General features: G+C 38.0%; 1 protein-coding gene across 1 annotated transcript in view; it reads left to right on the top strand.

Annotated features, from left to right (window-relative positions):
- Window positions 1-8,150, top strand: part of hspg2 (heparan sulfate proteoglycan 2) — a 148,022-nt gene extending 139,872 nt beyond the window's left edge. Inside the window, 6 exon segments of the mRNA XM_042491785.1 lie at window positions 844-919; window positions 1,012-1,090; window positions 1,847-1,917; window positions 2,025-2,108; window positions 3,286-3,389; window positions 4,423-8,150. Coding sequence (XP_042347719.1) covers window positions 844-919; window positions 1,012-1,090; window positions 1,847-1,917; window positions 2,025-2,108; window positions 3,286-3,389; window positions 4,423-4,595 — 587 coding nt within the window. The 3' untranslated portion in view covers window positions 4,596-8,150.
- Window positions 8,151-19,203: the final 11,053 nt, after the last annotated feature.

Here is a 19,203-nt window from a genome sequence, read left to right as displayed (position 1 = left end):
CTGTTTTTCTACTCACTTGGCTCACATAAGTTTCAGCTGGTTGTAATCTGTAAACTCACCACAAGATGTCACTAAATCCCACACAACAGACCTGAGCATGGGTTTGTTATGTTGATTGAATTAGGGTTGGGCAATATGGAGAAAATCAAATATCATTATATTTTTTTATCAAATACCTTGATAAATAGATGTCATTTGATGTGAAAACAGATTTTAATTTTTTTATATGTTTTATACAAGTGTTGAACACATCAGAGCGACTGAAATGTATCGCAATTTCGCCCCACAGATCAATAGTATTTCTGATTCTGATATTGTAACTACATTGTAGGGTTGACTTTGGTTTTTGATAAGTGATCATCAGTAATGTGGATATTTTGAGTTAGTGGGTAAAAGCGATTAATGAAACAGCCAAGGAAGTCTGTTAAATTGAGAAAATTCACTTTAGTGTAATGCAGCCTTTAAAACCAGAAAAAAGACAACACTTGGGATGTTAAGATATCAAAAAGATGATATCTTGTCTCATATCACAATATTTATATAACATTGACATGTTGCCCAGCCATTTTGTAAATTCAGCTTTTCATTGGTAAGCCAGAATGTGTGATTTCTTCCTCTAAAAATTGCTTTAAACGCCACCAACAAATAAAAAACTCCTGCTGTATGTTTTCAGTGAAAGAAGACCTCTTTGTCTTTATCTGCTGTATCTAACCAAGCCTGTTTACCAGGGTTTCTTCCATGCTTCCACCACTGGAGGGCACCATAACAGTATGAATATGAGTTCACAGCAACCTTGCTGTAATTCTTGCATGATTTTTATGTGTATTCACTGTGTTTTTCTAGATTCACCCTATCAGTACGCAGCTCATTTCCACGATGACGGATACATTGCCCTTCCTAAATCCATTTTTCCAAGAAGGTAACACTGTTTTACCGTCACAGATGGCGCATTATTAGAAGTCAACAGCAGAACATCAGGGGTAAAATTGTTGATATTTTTTTCTGCTTTAGTGCCCATGACTCACCAGAGACCATCGAACTGGAGATCAACACAAGCTCCCCTGACGGCCTGATTTTGTGGCAGGGAGTAGTAAGTCCTGCTCCTGACTTGATATTTACTCAAAGGACTGAGCTACAGTTTAATTCAAATCTTCAGCCTGATACTCACATCCCCTCCACCCCTCTTTTCATCCTCATCCTAACGTTGCTGCTGCACTTCAGCACTCCTAATCATCATCATTACCTCATCTGTACAGAAGTGATGCTCATTAATGTTCTCATGTCATTCAGTGATTTTTTTTACTTACATGTCAGCAGTAATTCATCACTTGCACAATGCTGCATCTTCTCTCATCTCAGTGTTCACTGTCTCAGTCATTCCTGTGCCACTGAGGCTGTGACATTGTTGAGCATGTTGGCTGCCAGCCCGGCTCTCTCTCACACCACTAAATAAATGCATGTTGCTTCTCTAACTCCATTTTCCTCAGGAGACCACTGGCGCACGCAATTTGCGAAAGGTGCATGCTAGTAAAAAGGTATCCACTCAAACACAAAGACACACTTGTATTCATGTTTGCATGTTTCATATCATGTGCTTTACATTACAAGATAACTTCTGGAATGCTACATCATTTTGTATCTGTGTTTGTGCATGACGGCGTACATTGTTAATGTTATTTTGCATCAAAGGTTTTATGTCACACTTCGACGATCTGTCTGCATTGCCTCATGTTCGGTATTATAGCAGTCGGTGTGGAAAATTACTGCAGGGCAGCCGTTCAGTGGTTCACAGAATTAAATCACACAGACTCCTCTTCCTCTGCTGACTAAACACATTTATTTCTAGGAACTTGGAGAACACGGCAAAGGCAAAGACTTCATCAGCCTCGGGCTGCAGAATGGACACCTTGTTTTCAGGTGATTCAGCCCTGTAACTCTGTAGTTCTGTCGACATCAGGATGAGTGATGTTATTTTGAGGTCATAATAATGTTAAAGTAACGCTGATCATTTGTATGATGTCCAGTTACCAGCTGGGCAGCGGAGAGGCAGAGATCTTGTCCCGGCGGTCCATCAATGATGGGAGATGGCATAAGGTCACAGCAGTCAGGTATGATTGCATATTAAATATACAGTATACTCGATGGGACAACATAGGTTAGTTTCTAAGTAAATGAGTGCCATTTTCAACAAAAAGTTCTTGCACACACTAAAGTCTTAACAACAGGTGTGTCTGATTTAACCCAGAAACTGCAAATGAACCAGAAATCCAACATACTATTGGTAACTTAATTTACAGTAATTGTGTTTTGGTCGGTAAAAAATCAGGGAAGATGTCAGACAATCAGGATGCAGGAGTACAAGAAACCCACACTGTGCTGAGTTAGCTGGGGAGCTAGTCTGATGCTAAAAGGCATCCTAAAATAATAGTAATGGTTAAGACAAACATTAAGATAAACAGGCACAGAATATAGTTAAATATGTATAAGTTAAATATCTAAAACACTATTTGACAATAAAAGCGGATGAAATCCAAATAACAGATAATCATTCAATTCAGTCCCTTTTAGTCTCATTGGATCATTGACAATGACATCGAGAATAATTCATCACACAAAACTAAAAAGTAAAAGTGCAAAACGAGAAGAGTAATAAATAATCGCAGCGATTTAAAGCAGTTAAAACATTACAGTTAAAATGCTTTTTTTTAGAATTTAAAATGAGATTAGAAAAACTAAATAATTTAAATAAATAATTTAAGACAGCTGCAGACTGTGACTGAGTTATTGGTGATCAGAGATCTGAACTGACTAATGGATTTAAGAGAACTGAGTTTCAGAGTGGTTTGTCTAAAAGCGAAGCAGAGAAACTAAAAGCAGACTTCTCAGGTTCAGTGTTAACTTCAGGTACCTGAAGTATCAATAAATCAATGTACACTTTTATACTATATTACACTGCAATAAAAATGTGACTTTACAGCAATATGCAGACATGAGTTTCACCGTAACCAATTACTGGAACTCAAGAAAACTGGACAAGCTTTGAAAAATGTTCACCCATAATGATACGGTTCTTAAAATATGTATAATTTGTCTTCTCTTCGTCACCTAATTAGGCCAAACTTTTGACCCTACCAATGGTTGTTTGTTGCTATGCGTGTTATATTATTTTTAATGATACACTATACCAGCTATATCAGCTGCATCTGCATTTCTCATGTTTGTTGGTGCATATTCAGCACTTATATTAAGTTGTGTTTGTCTCCTTATGTTTCTGTTTCCTTGCAGAACTGGAAAAGACGGATACCTCCAGATTGATGGAGGAGCTGCGCTACACGGACAGTCTAAAGGCAGAAGCCTCATGGTCAACACCAAAGGCAGTATATATCTTGGTGAGTGGATTTAAAGTATGGAGGCCCAAAACTTACTCAGAGTAGTGAAAGGTGTAAGTCACAAACACCTCTTCCTAACTGGATGCGATGTGAATGAGCAAATGTGAAAATATCGGATTGTTTCAGTGTTTCCCAATGAAGATATTCTAACCGTGGCTCTATTTTGGCAAAGCTTCACACTCCTCCCTGCTGTTGTTTTTGTTGCTCACTAAGGGTTCAATAGGCCTTTTGAATGTTGCTTGCTATATGTTAAGAAAAGGTTTTATACTTTCCTTTAATAATTTGTGAAAAACAAATGAATAAATAGAGCAAATGCACAACAGACTTTGTCAGCCAAGCAGCTAATGTCTTGTTTAGCCTCTGCTAACTTGAATGGGAATCAAATTATTTGATTGTGAATGGATGAAATCCCAATAGTGAAATGAATCATTTTTCGTAAATATAGAGAAATATATAAATATATTTCCTCAAAACTGCTCTGTGGGTACAAATCAGTGTTTGTACAAAAATGAAGACAATATGTCCCAGATACGGCCAACTTGTTGTGGTGATGTCATTTGAAGCAGAAGTCTATGCAATAGTGATCTCCTTCATGGAGAGTTCCCACAGTCCAACCAACTGTAAGCAAAGCTATTTATAGGGAGCACATGGATTAGCACATGCAGCTTATCAAAAACTAAAACTTGAGCAACATGAGCGTAATAAGAACAACCTAAATTGATGGAAACCATCTTAAGGAAAATGTATTTGATGTATACTTTAAACTTTTAGTTTGACCCATGTCCTATGCTCTCATATGAAGTGGTTGGGCTTTATGACCTGTACTGCAGCCAGCCACCAGGGGGCGATGGAGATGTTTTGGCTTCCCTTTTGGGGAGCTGTTATGTTGTCCATCTTTATTTATTCAAGTGTCCAAAGTGGAACTTTTTTCTTCGCTGGTTGCTTAGTGTGTGTGTGTGTGTGTGTGTGTGTGTGTGTGTGTGTGTGTGTGTGTGTGTGTGTGTGTGTGTGTGTGTGTGTTCTCATGTGACAGGCGGAGCCCCGAACATGGCTGCGATGACAGGAGGGAAGTTCTTGTCTGGAATGACGGGCTGCGTGAGGAACCTGGCGCTGATGAACGCCCGGCCGGGACAGCAGCCCGCCCAGGCCATCGACCTGCAAACCCACGCAGCCCACGGCATCAACGTTCAGCCGTGCTCTTCATAGATCGCAACGCACACACACTTACACAAACACACACATAAACACACGCAGAGACTATGGAGTGATGTCATACACACACAGCAGACTCACACAGAGAGACTTGGTGCTTTGCTGCTACCAAAAAAAAATCAAAAAAACAAGATGACACAACAGGATATGTTTCTCTGTGTGCAGTTAAACCAAAAAAAGAGAGAAAAAATGATATTAACAAGTCTTCTCTTCCTCAGTGTTGTATTCTCAATGAAGGACTATTAACACAGGAGAACCAGTACAGTTTACATACTTCCAGCAGTAGTTTTAGCCATGAGAAGAGTAAAACATATTAGGCCTTCTACGATGGGTCAGATCCTATGGAGTTGGAGATGTTTTTACAGCACTGAATTTTTATTTATATACATATGAATATATATATATTATATTTGTGGGGGGAAAACATGCAAACTAACCATAACTGCTCTTCAACTTTCCTAGAGTTTATTCTGGGTTCTAATACTGTGTGTCCAGGGCTTTTTACGGGCCTAAGTGTATTAATACTTGAAGATGTTTAGGCCTTCTTTCTTCACTTCTGTAGAGGAACCTTTTTTGTTTTTTTGTGCGAGCATGCTTACAGTCATTTTTATTTTGGGAGTGGAGCGCACACGGTCACGGTCACACGCAGCTTCAGAACACAACTCAGGTCGTCGATACAAATTAATAACCACAAATGTTACATGTGCTGCCGCTTTTACTCGGCTGATTCTTTTGTTTTGCTTTCACTGCGCTGTTGTCTCTTCTGTGTCTGTATTTGTTCTTTTTTATGACAAAGAAAGAAACCTTGGTGCTAACGTCAGACATGAAGATACAGCACAGTCACATGTAGAGAGGATTTTTTTTTGTAATTTGGTTACTTAGATTCAGTAGTGTCACATCTGTTGATATGCATGGCATTTGAGGTTGATTTTCTAAAAATATGGCATGATTTCTTGCCTCTGCAGCCTTATTTGATTGAGTAGATCTCAAAAAAAGCAGTTTTAAAGAGCTGAGAAGGGTGTAATTTTTTATGTGTGGTTGCTGAAGATATTGTTTATGTGTAAAACTATCTGCCAGACAGGTAGATATCTCTAGAGAATGAGAAAATGAGTGCTAGTAAATTTGTTGTTTATGTATGTCTCAGCCGCTTCCATTTCTAACAGGTCACTCTGCTTTGAACCCCAGTGTGAGGTCAGGTGTGTGTGTGCCTGTGTCATTATCCATATCCTCAGGAGGGTCAACCCAGAACTGCCTCAACATGTTACTTAATCTTCAGGTTCGGTAGCTTTAGTGACAATTCAGTAAGCTATTGGAGGCGCTGTGGTTTTCTCTGTAGAAGGAGATTCATCTGCGACACAGTTGGGATAGTGTTTGATCATGTGGGAATGCAAAAAGCCTCCTGCAGGTGCTGTGACCAGTAGTGCAGCTCTAGTTAAGCATGCTCGCTCACCTTTAGGGCTCATTCATGCTCCCTTTAAAATAGATGCTTTGCAAACATGTCAAATGTCATAGGTAACACCAGAGTGTGGAGTCAAAAGTTTCAGACGACAAACGAGTCAATGGCGTGTAGATGGCAGTGGACTGTGAAGCCATTAAATACATACACAATTAAAAAAAAAAAAAAACAATTTTTCAGCATATGTGTGTCCCCTCTCTACAATCGGAAATCAGATGTTTTTGTGGGTCCGTGAACGCAGCGCAGGCGTTACTCATCATGACTTTTTGTCCTTAGCAGTAGTTTGAGGAGTTTGAGTCACGGCATAAATAATTGATCTGCCGATCGAGTCAGAGCTGATCAGACTGATGGAGTAGAGGAGCAGCTACTGCAGAGGCGAGTGAAAGCAAACTTTGTAGACCCAGCATAATGAATGCTTAAGTTTCACTTTCACTGTGTGTGGTGTTCAGCTGCTCCATGTGTGCCCAGAGTACTCTCTGCACCCCGAGAATGTTGTGCAGTCAATGACCAAACAGCATATATATTGCAGTAGCGCTCCTTATGAAAGGTTCAGCTGCAGAAATTTAAAACAATACATAGCGGCAGATGTTTTAGGCATGGTGAGCCACCATTTAAAACAAATGAAAATATAGGAAACCTTGTGGCATGTGGACAAGGAAATCTTTTCAATGTATTACCATTTTGGTCTGTTTCACTCTTCTGGTCGTATCTTAAACTAAGCTACACTGTGTGGTAGTACTGCTCCATTTCGTTCGTGTTCGTACGTTTTCAGAAAACGTGCAAAAACTCTGGTGAAATGAACACAGAGTACGTTCTCTGCTCAGAGTATGGTGCTACCAATCACCATACGGTATATATATTGCAATAGGGCACCTAATGAACGGTCCTGCTCCAAAAATATGAAATCAATTTGTGGTGGCACAAATAAATGAATGTGTGGGAAACCCTGCGACATCTTTTTACTGTATTAGCAATTTGTTGTGTTTTGCCATTTTTTAAATGTCTACATCGTCTCCTTCTGTCTTATCTTGCTTTAACTATACTGCCCCTACAATCTGCTCCGTTTTGTCGATATCTGCAAGTTTTCGGAAACTTTGCAGAGACACTGATGAAATGAATGCAAATCAATGACAGAAAACTCCATTTGTGTTTGTATCTATTGTGGAGCATGAATGAGCCCTAGTCGACTGCACCACAAAACCACAACGGCACGATCACTTTGGGGGTTCACAAGCTTTTTCTCTCCTTTTTTTGTAAGCTTAAAATATTTGTATTAATATCCTAAAAATGAGCACTATCCTTTCACTTAGAGTTGCCTCATTTTTATTTATTTTATGTTTTTTTTCTTTCTCTTTTTCATCGCTCTTGTTTCAAGGCTTGATTCTGCTGTTTTAGAAGCAATCACAACTTGCTATTTTCTTTTCTCTGGTTATTGTGTATTGCCTCCCACATCCCCTCGTTTTTCCCTTCATGTTTGAGTTTGAATACAGCACCCCTCCACGGGAGGTTCTTTACAAATCCCCACGGAAGACCCATGATCTGTAAAACCTGGACCTACCCGGTCAAATAGTTGAAAACTGGTCTTATTATTCACTCGAAAAAATAAGTCTTAGGCTCCAAATGTAATGAATGAATTATCTGCACAGAATGTTTTCATCATGTTTGTTCATATATGAATGTGTGGATTGAAAAGAGCCACTGCTGTGGTCCAGGTTTAGGACACTGAAGCAGAGAACGGTGGTGTGTGTGCCCCTTGTTGGGTGCCTTTTGTGTATCTGCTCTTAAACTGGATTTTCATATATACACTGTACACTGCTGCCCAATGCAAAGTTGTCAAGAAACTGCTTTTTGGTTGTTTTTTAGGCCATTGCAAAATATTAAAGGTGCACTTTTAGTAATGATGGAGGTTTTTATTTTAAAATTTGTTTCACTTCTGAATGGCAGAAAAAGCGGATGACTCGCTTACGTGAATGAAAGTGTACCAGAAGAAATAATGTCCATGTCAGGACGACCTGACTGCTTCATTTCCAATGTTGAAAAGACGCTCCCCTTGCCCTTGGTGTTTCTTAATTAAAAACAAAATTCATGTGCTATTTGTAATCTCGTGAGTTTTCTTTTTTTACCGTCTGTATCACTGTTCTGTGTCTTTAGATAAAGCATCTGTGCACCAAATCACCTCGTTGTTCCCATACAATGCATTGTATAGATAAACGTTAAGGTTAGCCGGTCCCCGAGGAGAGGCTGATTACACCGCCTGTTAAGAAAGTTAAGATCCAGTGGTCCCTTGTAGAGGTTACGCCCAAATCAGGTTTCTAAAATTAATCTGTCCCGTGGGTTCAGTGCTCTCATCTTACAGAGTCTACTGTGTATATTTGTTAAACTACAATGGTAATGGATAAATTCATAAAGCATGATGTATAGTGAATGTGCCAGCGAAACTTGGAAGAGAAAAGGTTAAAGGGGACCTATTATGCATATTTTCTGTCATATATTGTTACAATGTCGGATGTTCATACTAGGCTTAACGTGGTCACAGTTTCAAATAATGAGGTAAACGTATATAAAAGTAATCCCTGTGAGCAAAATCTTCATATTACAGAATGTTCTAAATACCTTGTCTCCAACACTTATTTATACTTTAGAGGTACATAAGCTGACATCAGTTCATGACTGATTCAATTATTTGTTTATTTTTAAATGGTCATCTGGTTCAGGTACGCTACTGTAGGTGTTTACATTATGAAGCCTACACTGCTACATGTAGCTACATGCCAACATCAGGGAAATGTCATTTTGGTTGCCAAATATTGATTGTTTTTCCCAGATTTCTGATCATATAGCCGCTGGAATATGACCAGTTGTAAAAGATTTTGGTGATTTTATTCACAGCAGAAAATGCCGCTATTCTCTGTTACAGTCATTTTCCTTCTGCAAGTCCACTGCTACATGTAGCTACGTGCTAATCTCAGGGAAACGTAATCTTGATTGCTGATGTTGTTAATTTCTCTCATATTCCTGCTGGAACATGTCAGGTTGTGAAGATTTTCTCTGGTAATTATCTGGCTACACTGCCACACGTAGTTATACATAAAAAAAAAACATGTAGCCCTGAATTTGGTTGCCGATGTTATTTTTCCTCAATCTCGGATCACATTGCTGTTGAGTTTTTTCAAAATTATTTTTTGGCATTTTGAGCCCATTTAAGTAGGTTATTGATAGTACTGATTGTAGGAATACACAGTAAAATGTCACAACTGTAGTATACACTAATGTATATTATGAATACTCAAGGTCCAAGATTTAATGAGTACAGATGTTAGATTTCTGCAGGCAGATGTTCATACATTGCAAAGGTCATGTACAGAAGAATTAAACAATTAATGAACTTCTGTTGACACTTAATCTTGAAGTAGTCGCTGACAACAGGGTGCAGTTATGCAACCAGATCAGACGGACCCCTTCAGAGCCACAGGGGGGTTACTGTGCATAAATGTGAGGACTAATCTTCTGTCAGTCAGTTTTATTAGAGGATGACAGGACAGAGGTGGGTTTTGGGTGGCTCGGTTTTCATGTTCACATCATGGTGTTATGTAAGACGTTAACCACCATACGTACTTTATTTTACTTTTATTTGCATTCTAGGAAGTTTAGGATCCAGTGTTTTTTTTTTTTAGCGTGGCCCATTTTAGGGACTAAAAGTCAGAATTTTTTTTTCTCTGTTTTGATTTTGACCAGTCTCTTAATTTGTATTAAAATTGCCCACAATTTAATGGAACATTAACCGGGAACCACTTTTGGGGTGACCCAGTATGCTAAGCTTCCCTGCCAAGAAATATCATTTGAGCTATTTATGAAAGCCAGAACAACAAAATACAATCCTAACTTCTCAAGTGTTTCTAGACTGAAGGAACAATAGAGAGCTATAACATAACTGTAATCTGTACATGAAACAGTGAACCCAGATCATCTCTCTGACCTCCTTTCTTTAACGCAGCTCAATGTAAAGTTACAAGTTGTTTAGACAGCAAAATTAATTCACAGTAGATACAAGATCGCATTAAACCAATATTCAGTACATAATAGAAAATAAATGCAATTTGAACACTTATGCAACATTTGAATCATTCTTTTTTTTTTTTACAAAACTCAATTAGACGGCCTCATATCAAATCTCTGTCAGAGTGAAGCCCTGCGGACATTTCCTGTCAGACACTCATCACTTTCTTTGCTGTGGGTGTGTTATGTAACAGTGTCATGCATATTGCAGTAAATCTACACTAATCCTGGTTATTTTAGACTTTTCTTTCAGTGACATTTAACAACAGAGCAGTGGGCCTTACCAGCCTGACCAACGCCTCAATTGTTTTCTACAGAAACTCAATAGTCCCCTCAACAGGTGAGCTTACGTCCTCAGTGTGCAGTTGCTGCTTAAAGGCAGACTCTGGGCTGTGACACTCTGACCTCCACAATGAATGACACAAGACACAATCCTAAAGTCTGTATCAGGAAACAGCAACAAGTTCAACAGATCATTTAAGTTTACTGACGTCCCTTTGAAATAAACGTTCTAGTTGACAGGTTCTTCAGCACATGCAGGACAGACTCTATTATGTGTCCTTTGTCCTTTGGCTCTTTCTCATATTAATCATAGCTGTCAAACTCACACAAGAAGTGAGTTATCAAGTTGCTCTCTTTCTTTCTGAGCCCCAGGGATGTTCCTGCAGCCCTCCAACCATTAAGTCTGGACTTTCACCAGTGGATATGACATGTTTATTTAACACAACAGTCTGCTGAACCTAAAGATTGGTCAAACACATCGGGGATGAATCAGAAGTGTCGTAAGATTAGAAAAACAGTGGGATAAGCCATTTTTAATCGACTATAACACAGGTACGTATGGTACGCTGTCTTAATTTTCTGTATACACCGCTTGTCCTAAGAGGCAATAATGACATGCCTACACTTAAACCCCTAAAATAAAGCAGCTTTATTGAATTTTAAACCCCAAATCTGTTTTACATGAAGAAACGACCTGTTAGTCATCACAAACGTCCAGACGTCCAAACGTCTTTCACCATCTCTTCCCCAGGTCATATTGGGCTCAAGTTTGGGTGGTTGGTTAGCAAATATAAATATAATATATGATTGATTACTATTGCCCACCCTGGTCACGTTTTGGCTCATAAAAGCCTCAAATATGCACAAGTAATTATGAGTTTCCAAGCTCCAAATATGGTATCCAAAACAGCTCTAGTATTTTACAAAGTTAAGTTTAGGTACAAATTTGTTTTGTTCGTGCACAGAAGGAATAAACAGCAGAAGAAAAAAAAACTTTTAATATGGGCCTGAATATTCTTTTAAAACTGACATGAAAAAGTGTGAAATTGTCCCTGAAAATTGACTACCATGATCAAAAATAAAGAATCAGTGTTTATTCATTAATAAATAAACATACACTTTGTGCAGTTGTAAAAAATGAGAAAAAAATATTACCTTACATTATGCTTTCATTGATGACAAAGGCAAATTAATCTTGCCGTATAAAGAAGCTTTTGATAAACTTTTTTAAGGACATGATGTGAAGTACTGTTACCATAATTATGATCACACATTTATAAGTCGAATACTAGTAAAAAACTTATTTCGTTACATTATTTAAAAGGGATTTTTAAAGTCTTATATACTTAATTACCATCATTTCTATAATTATGATCACAGATGATTCCTCATAAAATTATGTCATTGCAACCAATTTTTTCACATTATTTTAAAGGAATTTTAAAATATTCATTTCACAATAATTGGTAGCATATTAAAAGCATGATTTTTAGACATTCAAAACACGAATGGAGTGCCATGGTCACAGCCGTGTCCCTGTCTCCCCCTTGTGTCTCTCATGTGACTCCTCATGTGTCCACTCCTCATGTTTCCCATGTCCTCAGTTTTCCTCTGTGTATGTATGTGTCCTCCTCTGTTCATATGCTCCCATCGACACACCTGTTCATCAGCCTCATTAGTCCCTCCCCTCTCCAGAGTTTTTCCAGCCAATCAGCTCCTGCCTAATCATCTGAGCTTCGCTCTGTCTCAACACCTGGCTTCATCCCCTCTTCAGGTAAGTTGTGCAGTTTTAAGGACATGCTATAAGATGTTGTGTTTTGTTCTGTCTCCATAAGTACACAACACTTATGAGCCTTGGTTTTGTTCTGAGATCATCAGTTTTGCTTTTTCTCCACAAGCATTGAAGAAAAGGGGCATTTTTCTGAGTTCCTGTTGCTTGCAGTTTCCTGGATCTACCTGCTCCATACCACATGACAAGGAGATATTTTGTTGCTAAGATATAAATGTTTCCGATGCACTTTCTTTAAGCATTTCTCAATGCATTTTTTTTAAAACTAATATCCAGTAGTAGCATCATTTCTTTGAATAAAAATCCACAATTCACCTCTTCTATTTATTTTGTTTTGTTGCATTCATTCAGAACAGGAATAAAGAACATTAACAGCCACACAACAGCACATTATACCGAGGATGTTTGGTTTACTATAATCAATGTCACATAATTGAATACATGTTTTAGTTTTATATTTGTTTTGGTGAATCCAGATGAATATTACGATTCACTTATTATTTATAGCTTATCTCTCACAAGTCAATATAATAGATGGAAATTCAGTCAGTTATTTTATGTAAGTTCTAGTTTCACCAACTAATAGTCGATATTGTCTTATGACAATAAAAATGTAATAATTATAGATAATGTTTCTCAACCTTTTTCTCTCATGTCCCATAAAAGTAGAGCTGTGTCATCTTGCGACTCCTCGTCACGTTTTACAAATTTCAGAGATTACAAAATTTTGATTGGTTTTGAATTTTTCTTTATTTGCATGACCAAGGTAAAGATTATAGATATTTAAAAAAAAAAAATATACATATATATATATATATATATATATTATATATATATATATATATATATATTGTGTGTGTGTGTGTGTGTGTTTCTGATGGTGACGAGCTATCAGGCTCTGTAGGAGGAGCACAAATACGTATAAACAAAAGAAATCCCTGCAGATGATACACCTGAGTCACAAATGCCTCGCAGCTCCAGAGAGCAGACACTTCATGACAGGAGACCAGCCTTGTGAGGACGTTTTATTTCCACCTTGATGAAGAATTTAACGTGTGGATTTTTCAACATTCACTCTCCTCGAGATCAAAGTCATGCTTGTCTTTCAGGTAATTTAATTTTGTGCATTTTCAAATAATTTAAGTTGCATTGTCGTCACGGTGCATATTAGTGATTTCTTTGTTTTCTCGTCATTTTAGAGCTTTGCAGTTTGGTGTCTTCTAGCATCAGGTGATATGATTAACAATAATCCATTTCTTATTATTTCACACGCAAAATGTTTTAGAAATAAAATGTATAACTGATCAAAGACGTCTTCTTCCTCCAGATCTTCAGCTCTTTGCCACTGCTTTGGAAAGTAAGCCCTGCAAATATTCATGCCTGAATCTGCTGATAATTAATGTAGATTGTTGAGAGCTAACTTTGCTCTTCCGCAGCCTGCAGGACAGCCTGGTTTGATGAACACGATGTTTCCAGCTCCGGGGACTCTGAGCTCTTGAGTGACTTGAGGACGAAACACCAGACGAGGATCTGCTCTGACCCAGTGGACATGGAGGCTCAGACAGTGTCTGGGATCAAGTCAAAGCACACCAGGAACATCTTTCGCATGTAAAGACTTCACTTTTACAAATAATTTAACATCAGGAAAATATGATATAATTCATGATGTGGTTCAAAGTCTGAGTCAAGAACTCTTTATTTTCTTGTGAGCAAAAGACACAGTAGATTTATCATTCTAAGTAATTTCAGTTGAAAACCCACATTTGTCTACCAGATATGAACATTTCTGTGCTCCTAATATACAATGTGAGTTGTTACAGTCCCAATAACTGATAATAGATATTGGCTAATATTAGTAGGATCCTCTGCAATGTTGTTTTCACTGTTCAAAACTAACTCAGCAGGTGTAAACATTAAATAAGGTTCAGAAATATTTTTTTTCATCAATGAAAAATTGGATTTTAAAGGCTATATTTTGATACTTTACCTAAGATGTGTCAAATGAATAGCTGTTTATATGATGGTGGAAATATTGAGTAAAATGGAGGAAGATGCCCCCCTGAAAATCTTGCACATTTGCGTTTTCTTGAATAGAGAAGGAATGACGCACCCTAATCTGCCTAGCCTTGATTCTGATTGGCTTAATTTGATATTCTTTTCCTAACTCTAATCAATCACACTCCTCTTACCTGAATCCATCAATCCTACCGGGGCTACCAGGCCGGGGGCGCTAGAGCTCCTCACTGCAGTGGCTGTGGGTTCGACCTGCAGCCCTTTGCTGCTTGTTTGCTCCCCTTTCTCATCTTTTCATGCTTATTTTAAATAAAAAGGCAAAAAAACAAAACAAATAAGGGATCGGGGATGGTGCGGTACTCTTCCCATTTTGACCTGACTGAACAGGTGTCAGACATTTAGCTCTCTCTCGGGTTTGATGATTTGTCGGGGATAAGCATACTCTTTGATAACATCAGGTACTACTTTTAAACTGATCAATCAGTAGATTACTTAGATTCAGACTTTTGTACCACTGTAGACATTTATTCTTGGTAGTGAACTTTACTGTAGTGAAACGGCAGCATGCGTTTTACAGTTACAGCGCCTCAGAGGGCCTCGCGTGCCTCAACTCAGAACAGAAAGAGACACAGTGTGAGGATTATAAGGTCATGTTCACCTGCACAGGACAGTTCTGCTCAGGTACTGCAACAAAATACAAAATATCCAACAAAAATTCAAACTCCAGGCCTAATATCCAGGATTGAGCTCTAAAATGTTTGACTCCTCATTGTTTACAGAGTGCAGGACACGCTGGTTTGATCATGATGACCCATCAGGAAACGGAGACTACGAGGTCCTCAGTGACCTCCTACAGATCTACCCGAGAGAAATCTGCCCTCAGCCAATCGCCATCGAGGTCCAGACCGTCTCTGGGGAACCTGCCTCAAACACCTCTGATACCTTTTTAAAGTGAGTGAGTGATTGACAACATCTGTTAAAACCAAAAACACGGAGAGTTATGAGCCACTCATCACCCTCCTGACGTCTTTGTTGCAGTTATGATGCCACCCATGGGTTTGTGTGCGTGAACGCAGATCAGACAGGCAGGAAGTGTGAAGACTACAGAGTCAGATACACATGTCCGAAAGAGTTCTGTCAAGGTACGAATCTTCTTTTACTTTGGATTGATCTTACTGAAGTGAAAGTTTCAGTTTTTGAAGTAAAATATTTTCAGACACCAGCAGAGACATGCAAGTGGAATCTCTGCAGTACTCGCATGTAATTGTGAGGGATAGAATGTAATTGTTGGCTGTTTTTCCGCATTTAATCCTTTTGAAACCTGGAGCACTTTCACTTTCCTTGTGCTTATTTTTAGACGGCTTTTCACAAGTATTTAAACCTTTGAGCAAGCAATTTCACTAAATATTTCACAAAATGAAAAAAAATCTTTAACATATTTTCAAATGTTGTTATTATTGTTATTTTTGCAATTTGTGGGACATTTCTTACCAAAAGTTTCATGAAATTGCACAAAGATTTGTTTGGGGGGAAATGTTCCACGAATTGAAAAGAAAAACAAAAAAAAAAGTAATTTATTAAATTATTGAGGGAGAATGTATGGGGGAGAAGAAAAGGGCTAGGGAAAAAATAAAGTTTATAATTGTCATTATTACATATTTAAAATTATGTTAAAGAATTATTAGAATTCTTCAAAAACTTTTTCCAAGTCTTGCCCTGTTTTTGCCTTTCCTTTATCATTTTTGTTTTGTTTTGATTGATTGATTTTTTGCTTTGTTTTTTTGTTGCTAATTTTCTGGTAATTTTCTTGTACATTTACTAATTTTTTGCTTACTGCCTTCTTTCCATTTCTTTGGAAGATATCAAGACATTTTTTTTCAGATTTCTTTTTTCTGCATTGTTAGTCTTTGAATAAATACAAAAACAAATAACTACCTATATCTCCAGATAAAATATAAATAAATTTGGGGACAATAACCATCCCCTGCTCTGCTTGTCCAAAAAAGTTAGTCGTAAAAAATGTACAGTACTGTCCCTGATTATAAGTTTCACACAGTTCATTACAAGACACACTTTTTGCGAAACCCAGTTTTAGCCAACATGTCTTTATCTGTAATCTCCCCTCAGTGTCGGAGCAGTGTCGGACACAGTGGTTTAACAGTGATGACCCGACAGGCGAGGGTGATGTGGAGTCCATCCCTCAGCTGCTGAAAACTTTCCCTGGTCGGGTCTGTAGAAACCCTCTCAGCATCGAGGCCAAGGCAACAAGTGGAATATCAGCCGAACAGACCGGAGACGTCTTCCTCTCGTATGCCTGTTTTTATTCACACTTGCAGGTTTGCTGTGACTGTCGGCCTTTCATGACGAGTTCTCTGTTCTGCTTTTGTTATACTCCAGCTATGACGTTGCTTTTGGGTTTGCATGCATCAATGAAAATCAGAAGAGTAAACAATGTGAGGATTATCAAGTGATACTGACCTGTCCCTCAGACTTCTGCCAGGGTAAGTTTTCATGCAGATTGTGATTCATGATTTATCCTTAAAAAATAAAACAAATGACAAATGTGGATCGAACAAGACTTTGATATACTTCAGCAGAAAAAAGCCAGAAAAAACTCCAAAAGCTCCTAAATTAAAAGTGGCTGAGTGAATTGGTTGAATTACTTAACTTATTTTATTTTCAAGAAAAAACTCTGAGACCCCTTCTCTCCCCTTAAGGCACAAAATGGTTTAGTCTGCCCCCACTTGTACACTGTCATGTCTTCCCCCATGGATCATACATACATACATGGATCAAGAGAGAAAGCACAGGTGCCAACACACACTTGTGGCTAGGGCCCAAAATTGAATTCTAAGCCTCTGGTTATAGTTAGGAAGAGACTGTTATTTGGCTCAAAATTCCCAGTTTTGGGGAGACAACCCCTGCAGGTAATGCAGCAATGTCTAGGCAAAAAACAACCGCTTTTTGTGCTATCCCCAGACGAAAAATGATGACAGCTGCAAGTGGTGCCTAAAAATCAGTTGGAAAGACAGCAATCACTGACTAAATCATAACCACTTTCCTCTTGTTATTCTCACATTGGTATATACTATGTCTCTTTAGAAAATGTAAATGTAATGTATTCATAGTTTGCAGAAATATACAATGCCAGCATTTTCTTCTGGAGACTGGGCTGATGTGAGCCACACAGGAGTATAAAATTATGAAAAACAAACATCACGACCTGAAAAACAAATTAAAATCTCTGAATCTGTTGTTGATGGTTTCCATATAACTGTATAATGTTTTTCCATGTCTGGCAGGTTGCAGGACACGTTGGTTCAACTTGGACAATCCCACAAAGAAGGGTGACTATGAGACCCTCCTCCAGCTGCAGATGCTTCACCCCACTGAGGTCTGCTCCCAGCCTGTGGCCATTGAAGCCATGACGGTGTCCGGTGTCACTGCACACGAGACTGGTGACGTCTTTCAATCGTGAGTTCAAGGAAAGACAATCACACTTAGCAATAAATAAGTTTGAATACAATACAAAGAGAAGATTATATTAAATCTGCCAAAAGCAAAGGCGTATAAATTGTAACAATTCTACAGACAATAATCAAGTCAAACCACATGGAAGAAGCCTCTCTTTTTCATGAAATATTAATTTTGGGAATTTCTTATTATATTTTACTTTGATTAATGCACCCAAACAATGGTAAATCATTGGAGCTACCCCTGCGCCTCCTAAGCATGTGGACTGAACCCTTTTCATTTATTCAATTTTTTTTAATATACCATATATAGTTTTTATATGGAAAACTTTTAAGTATTGTTTTACTCACCTAGTCCTGGTGTACCTAAATTCTATTAGTTTGTTTCTGTTTACTTTTTTATTCTTTCTTTTGTTTTACTGTTTTCTTGCTATTTTGGGAGCCATTTTTGATCAGTTGCTCATCACCTTCTTCCCATATTTTTGAAAGAAATCAAGCCAGTTTGAAAGGGTTAATACTGTGAGCTAGCATTACACTTCCATTTTCATTGGCTGAGCAGTTCTCCTTGTGACGAGAAAGCCGAGACTCATCTGTTTTGTCATTGTGCATTTTGCAGATATGATGCCACTCAAGGCTTCGCCTGCGTGAATGCCGAGCAGCCTGCTGGAAGACGCTGTCAAGACTACAAGATCCGTCTTACATGCCCACTGGATTTCTGCTCAGTTTGACCTGTCAGTGGCCCAGATCAGTTGACAACACACTTTATTCAACATACTTTTAGGGGATTCGCTTGTTGGCGCAGGATGTGTAGTGACTGCTGAGCCGATAAGTGAATCCATATCAAATATTTTTTTCTGCGTAGTGTGCGTTGTCTTAGCATTCTTCATTCAGTAAGACAGTTTAGTCTCAATCCAAATGACATACTGTGTCTCCTCGGGACTTGAAGAAGAGAACAATAAACTATCATCAGCTGGGGCATTGCTTGACTCTAATGAAGATTTCAAGAGTGCACCACATATATGTGCATGACTTTGAGAGCATAACTTTCAAACTACTACATCAATTTCTTCACACTGGAAGAAGCTGAACTACAGTAAAGCTACCCTGGGAAGAAATAGTTTAGTTAACTATTTAGGAGTAGTAGTTCAAACTAAAAAAAAAAATCATATTGAAATTAAATTACAACAAAATATAATGCAAAAAAGTCACATGCCAGCAAAAAATAGAGCTGAATTGATTTTTTTTTTTTTTTTTTTACAAAAGAAATAAGTCTAAAGAGTAATAATAATAATAACAAATAATAATATAATAATAATAATAATAATAATATAATAATAATAACAAGAATGATACTTTTTGCAAAACATTTAGGGGTTTGCTGCATTTTTTCTGCTCATGTATGCATGGAAAATTAAAGATGAATTCTTAAAAAAAAAAAAAAAAAGCTCTCTATCTCTGTCAGTCCACATTCTTGCTCCTTTTGTCTTCACCTCCAGTGAAGCGATAGCACTAAAGAGTAACTAGCCATCATCA

This window comes from Plectropomus leopardus, chromosome 8 (assembly GCF_008729295.1).
Source record: "Plectropomus leopardus isolate mb chromosome 8, YSFRI_Pleo_2.0, whole genome shotgun sequence".
Taxonomy (NCBI): Eukaryota; Metazoa; Chordata; class Actinopteri; order Perciformes; family Serranidae; genus Plectropomus; species Plectropomus leopardus.
Note: the sequence above shows the minus strand (reverse complement) of the source record. Positions and strands in the feature narration are given on the sequence as shown.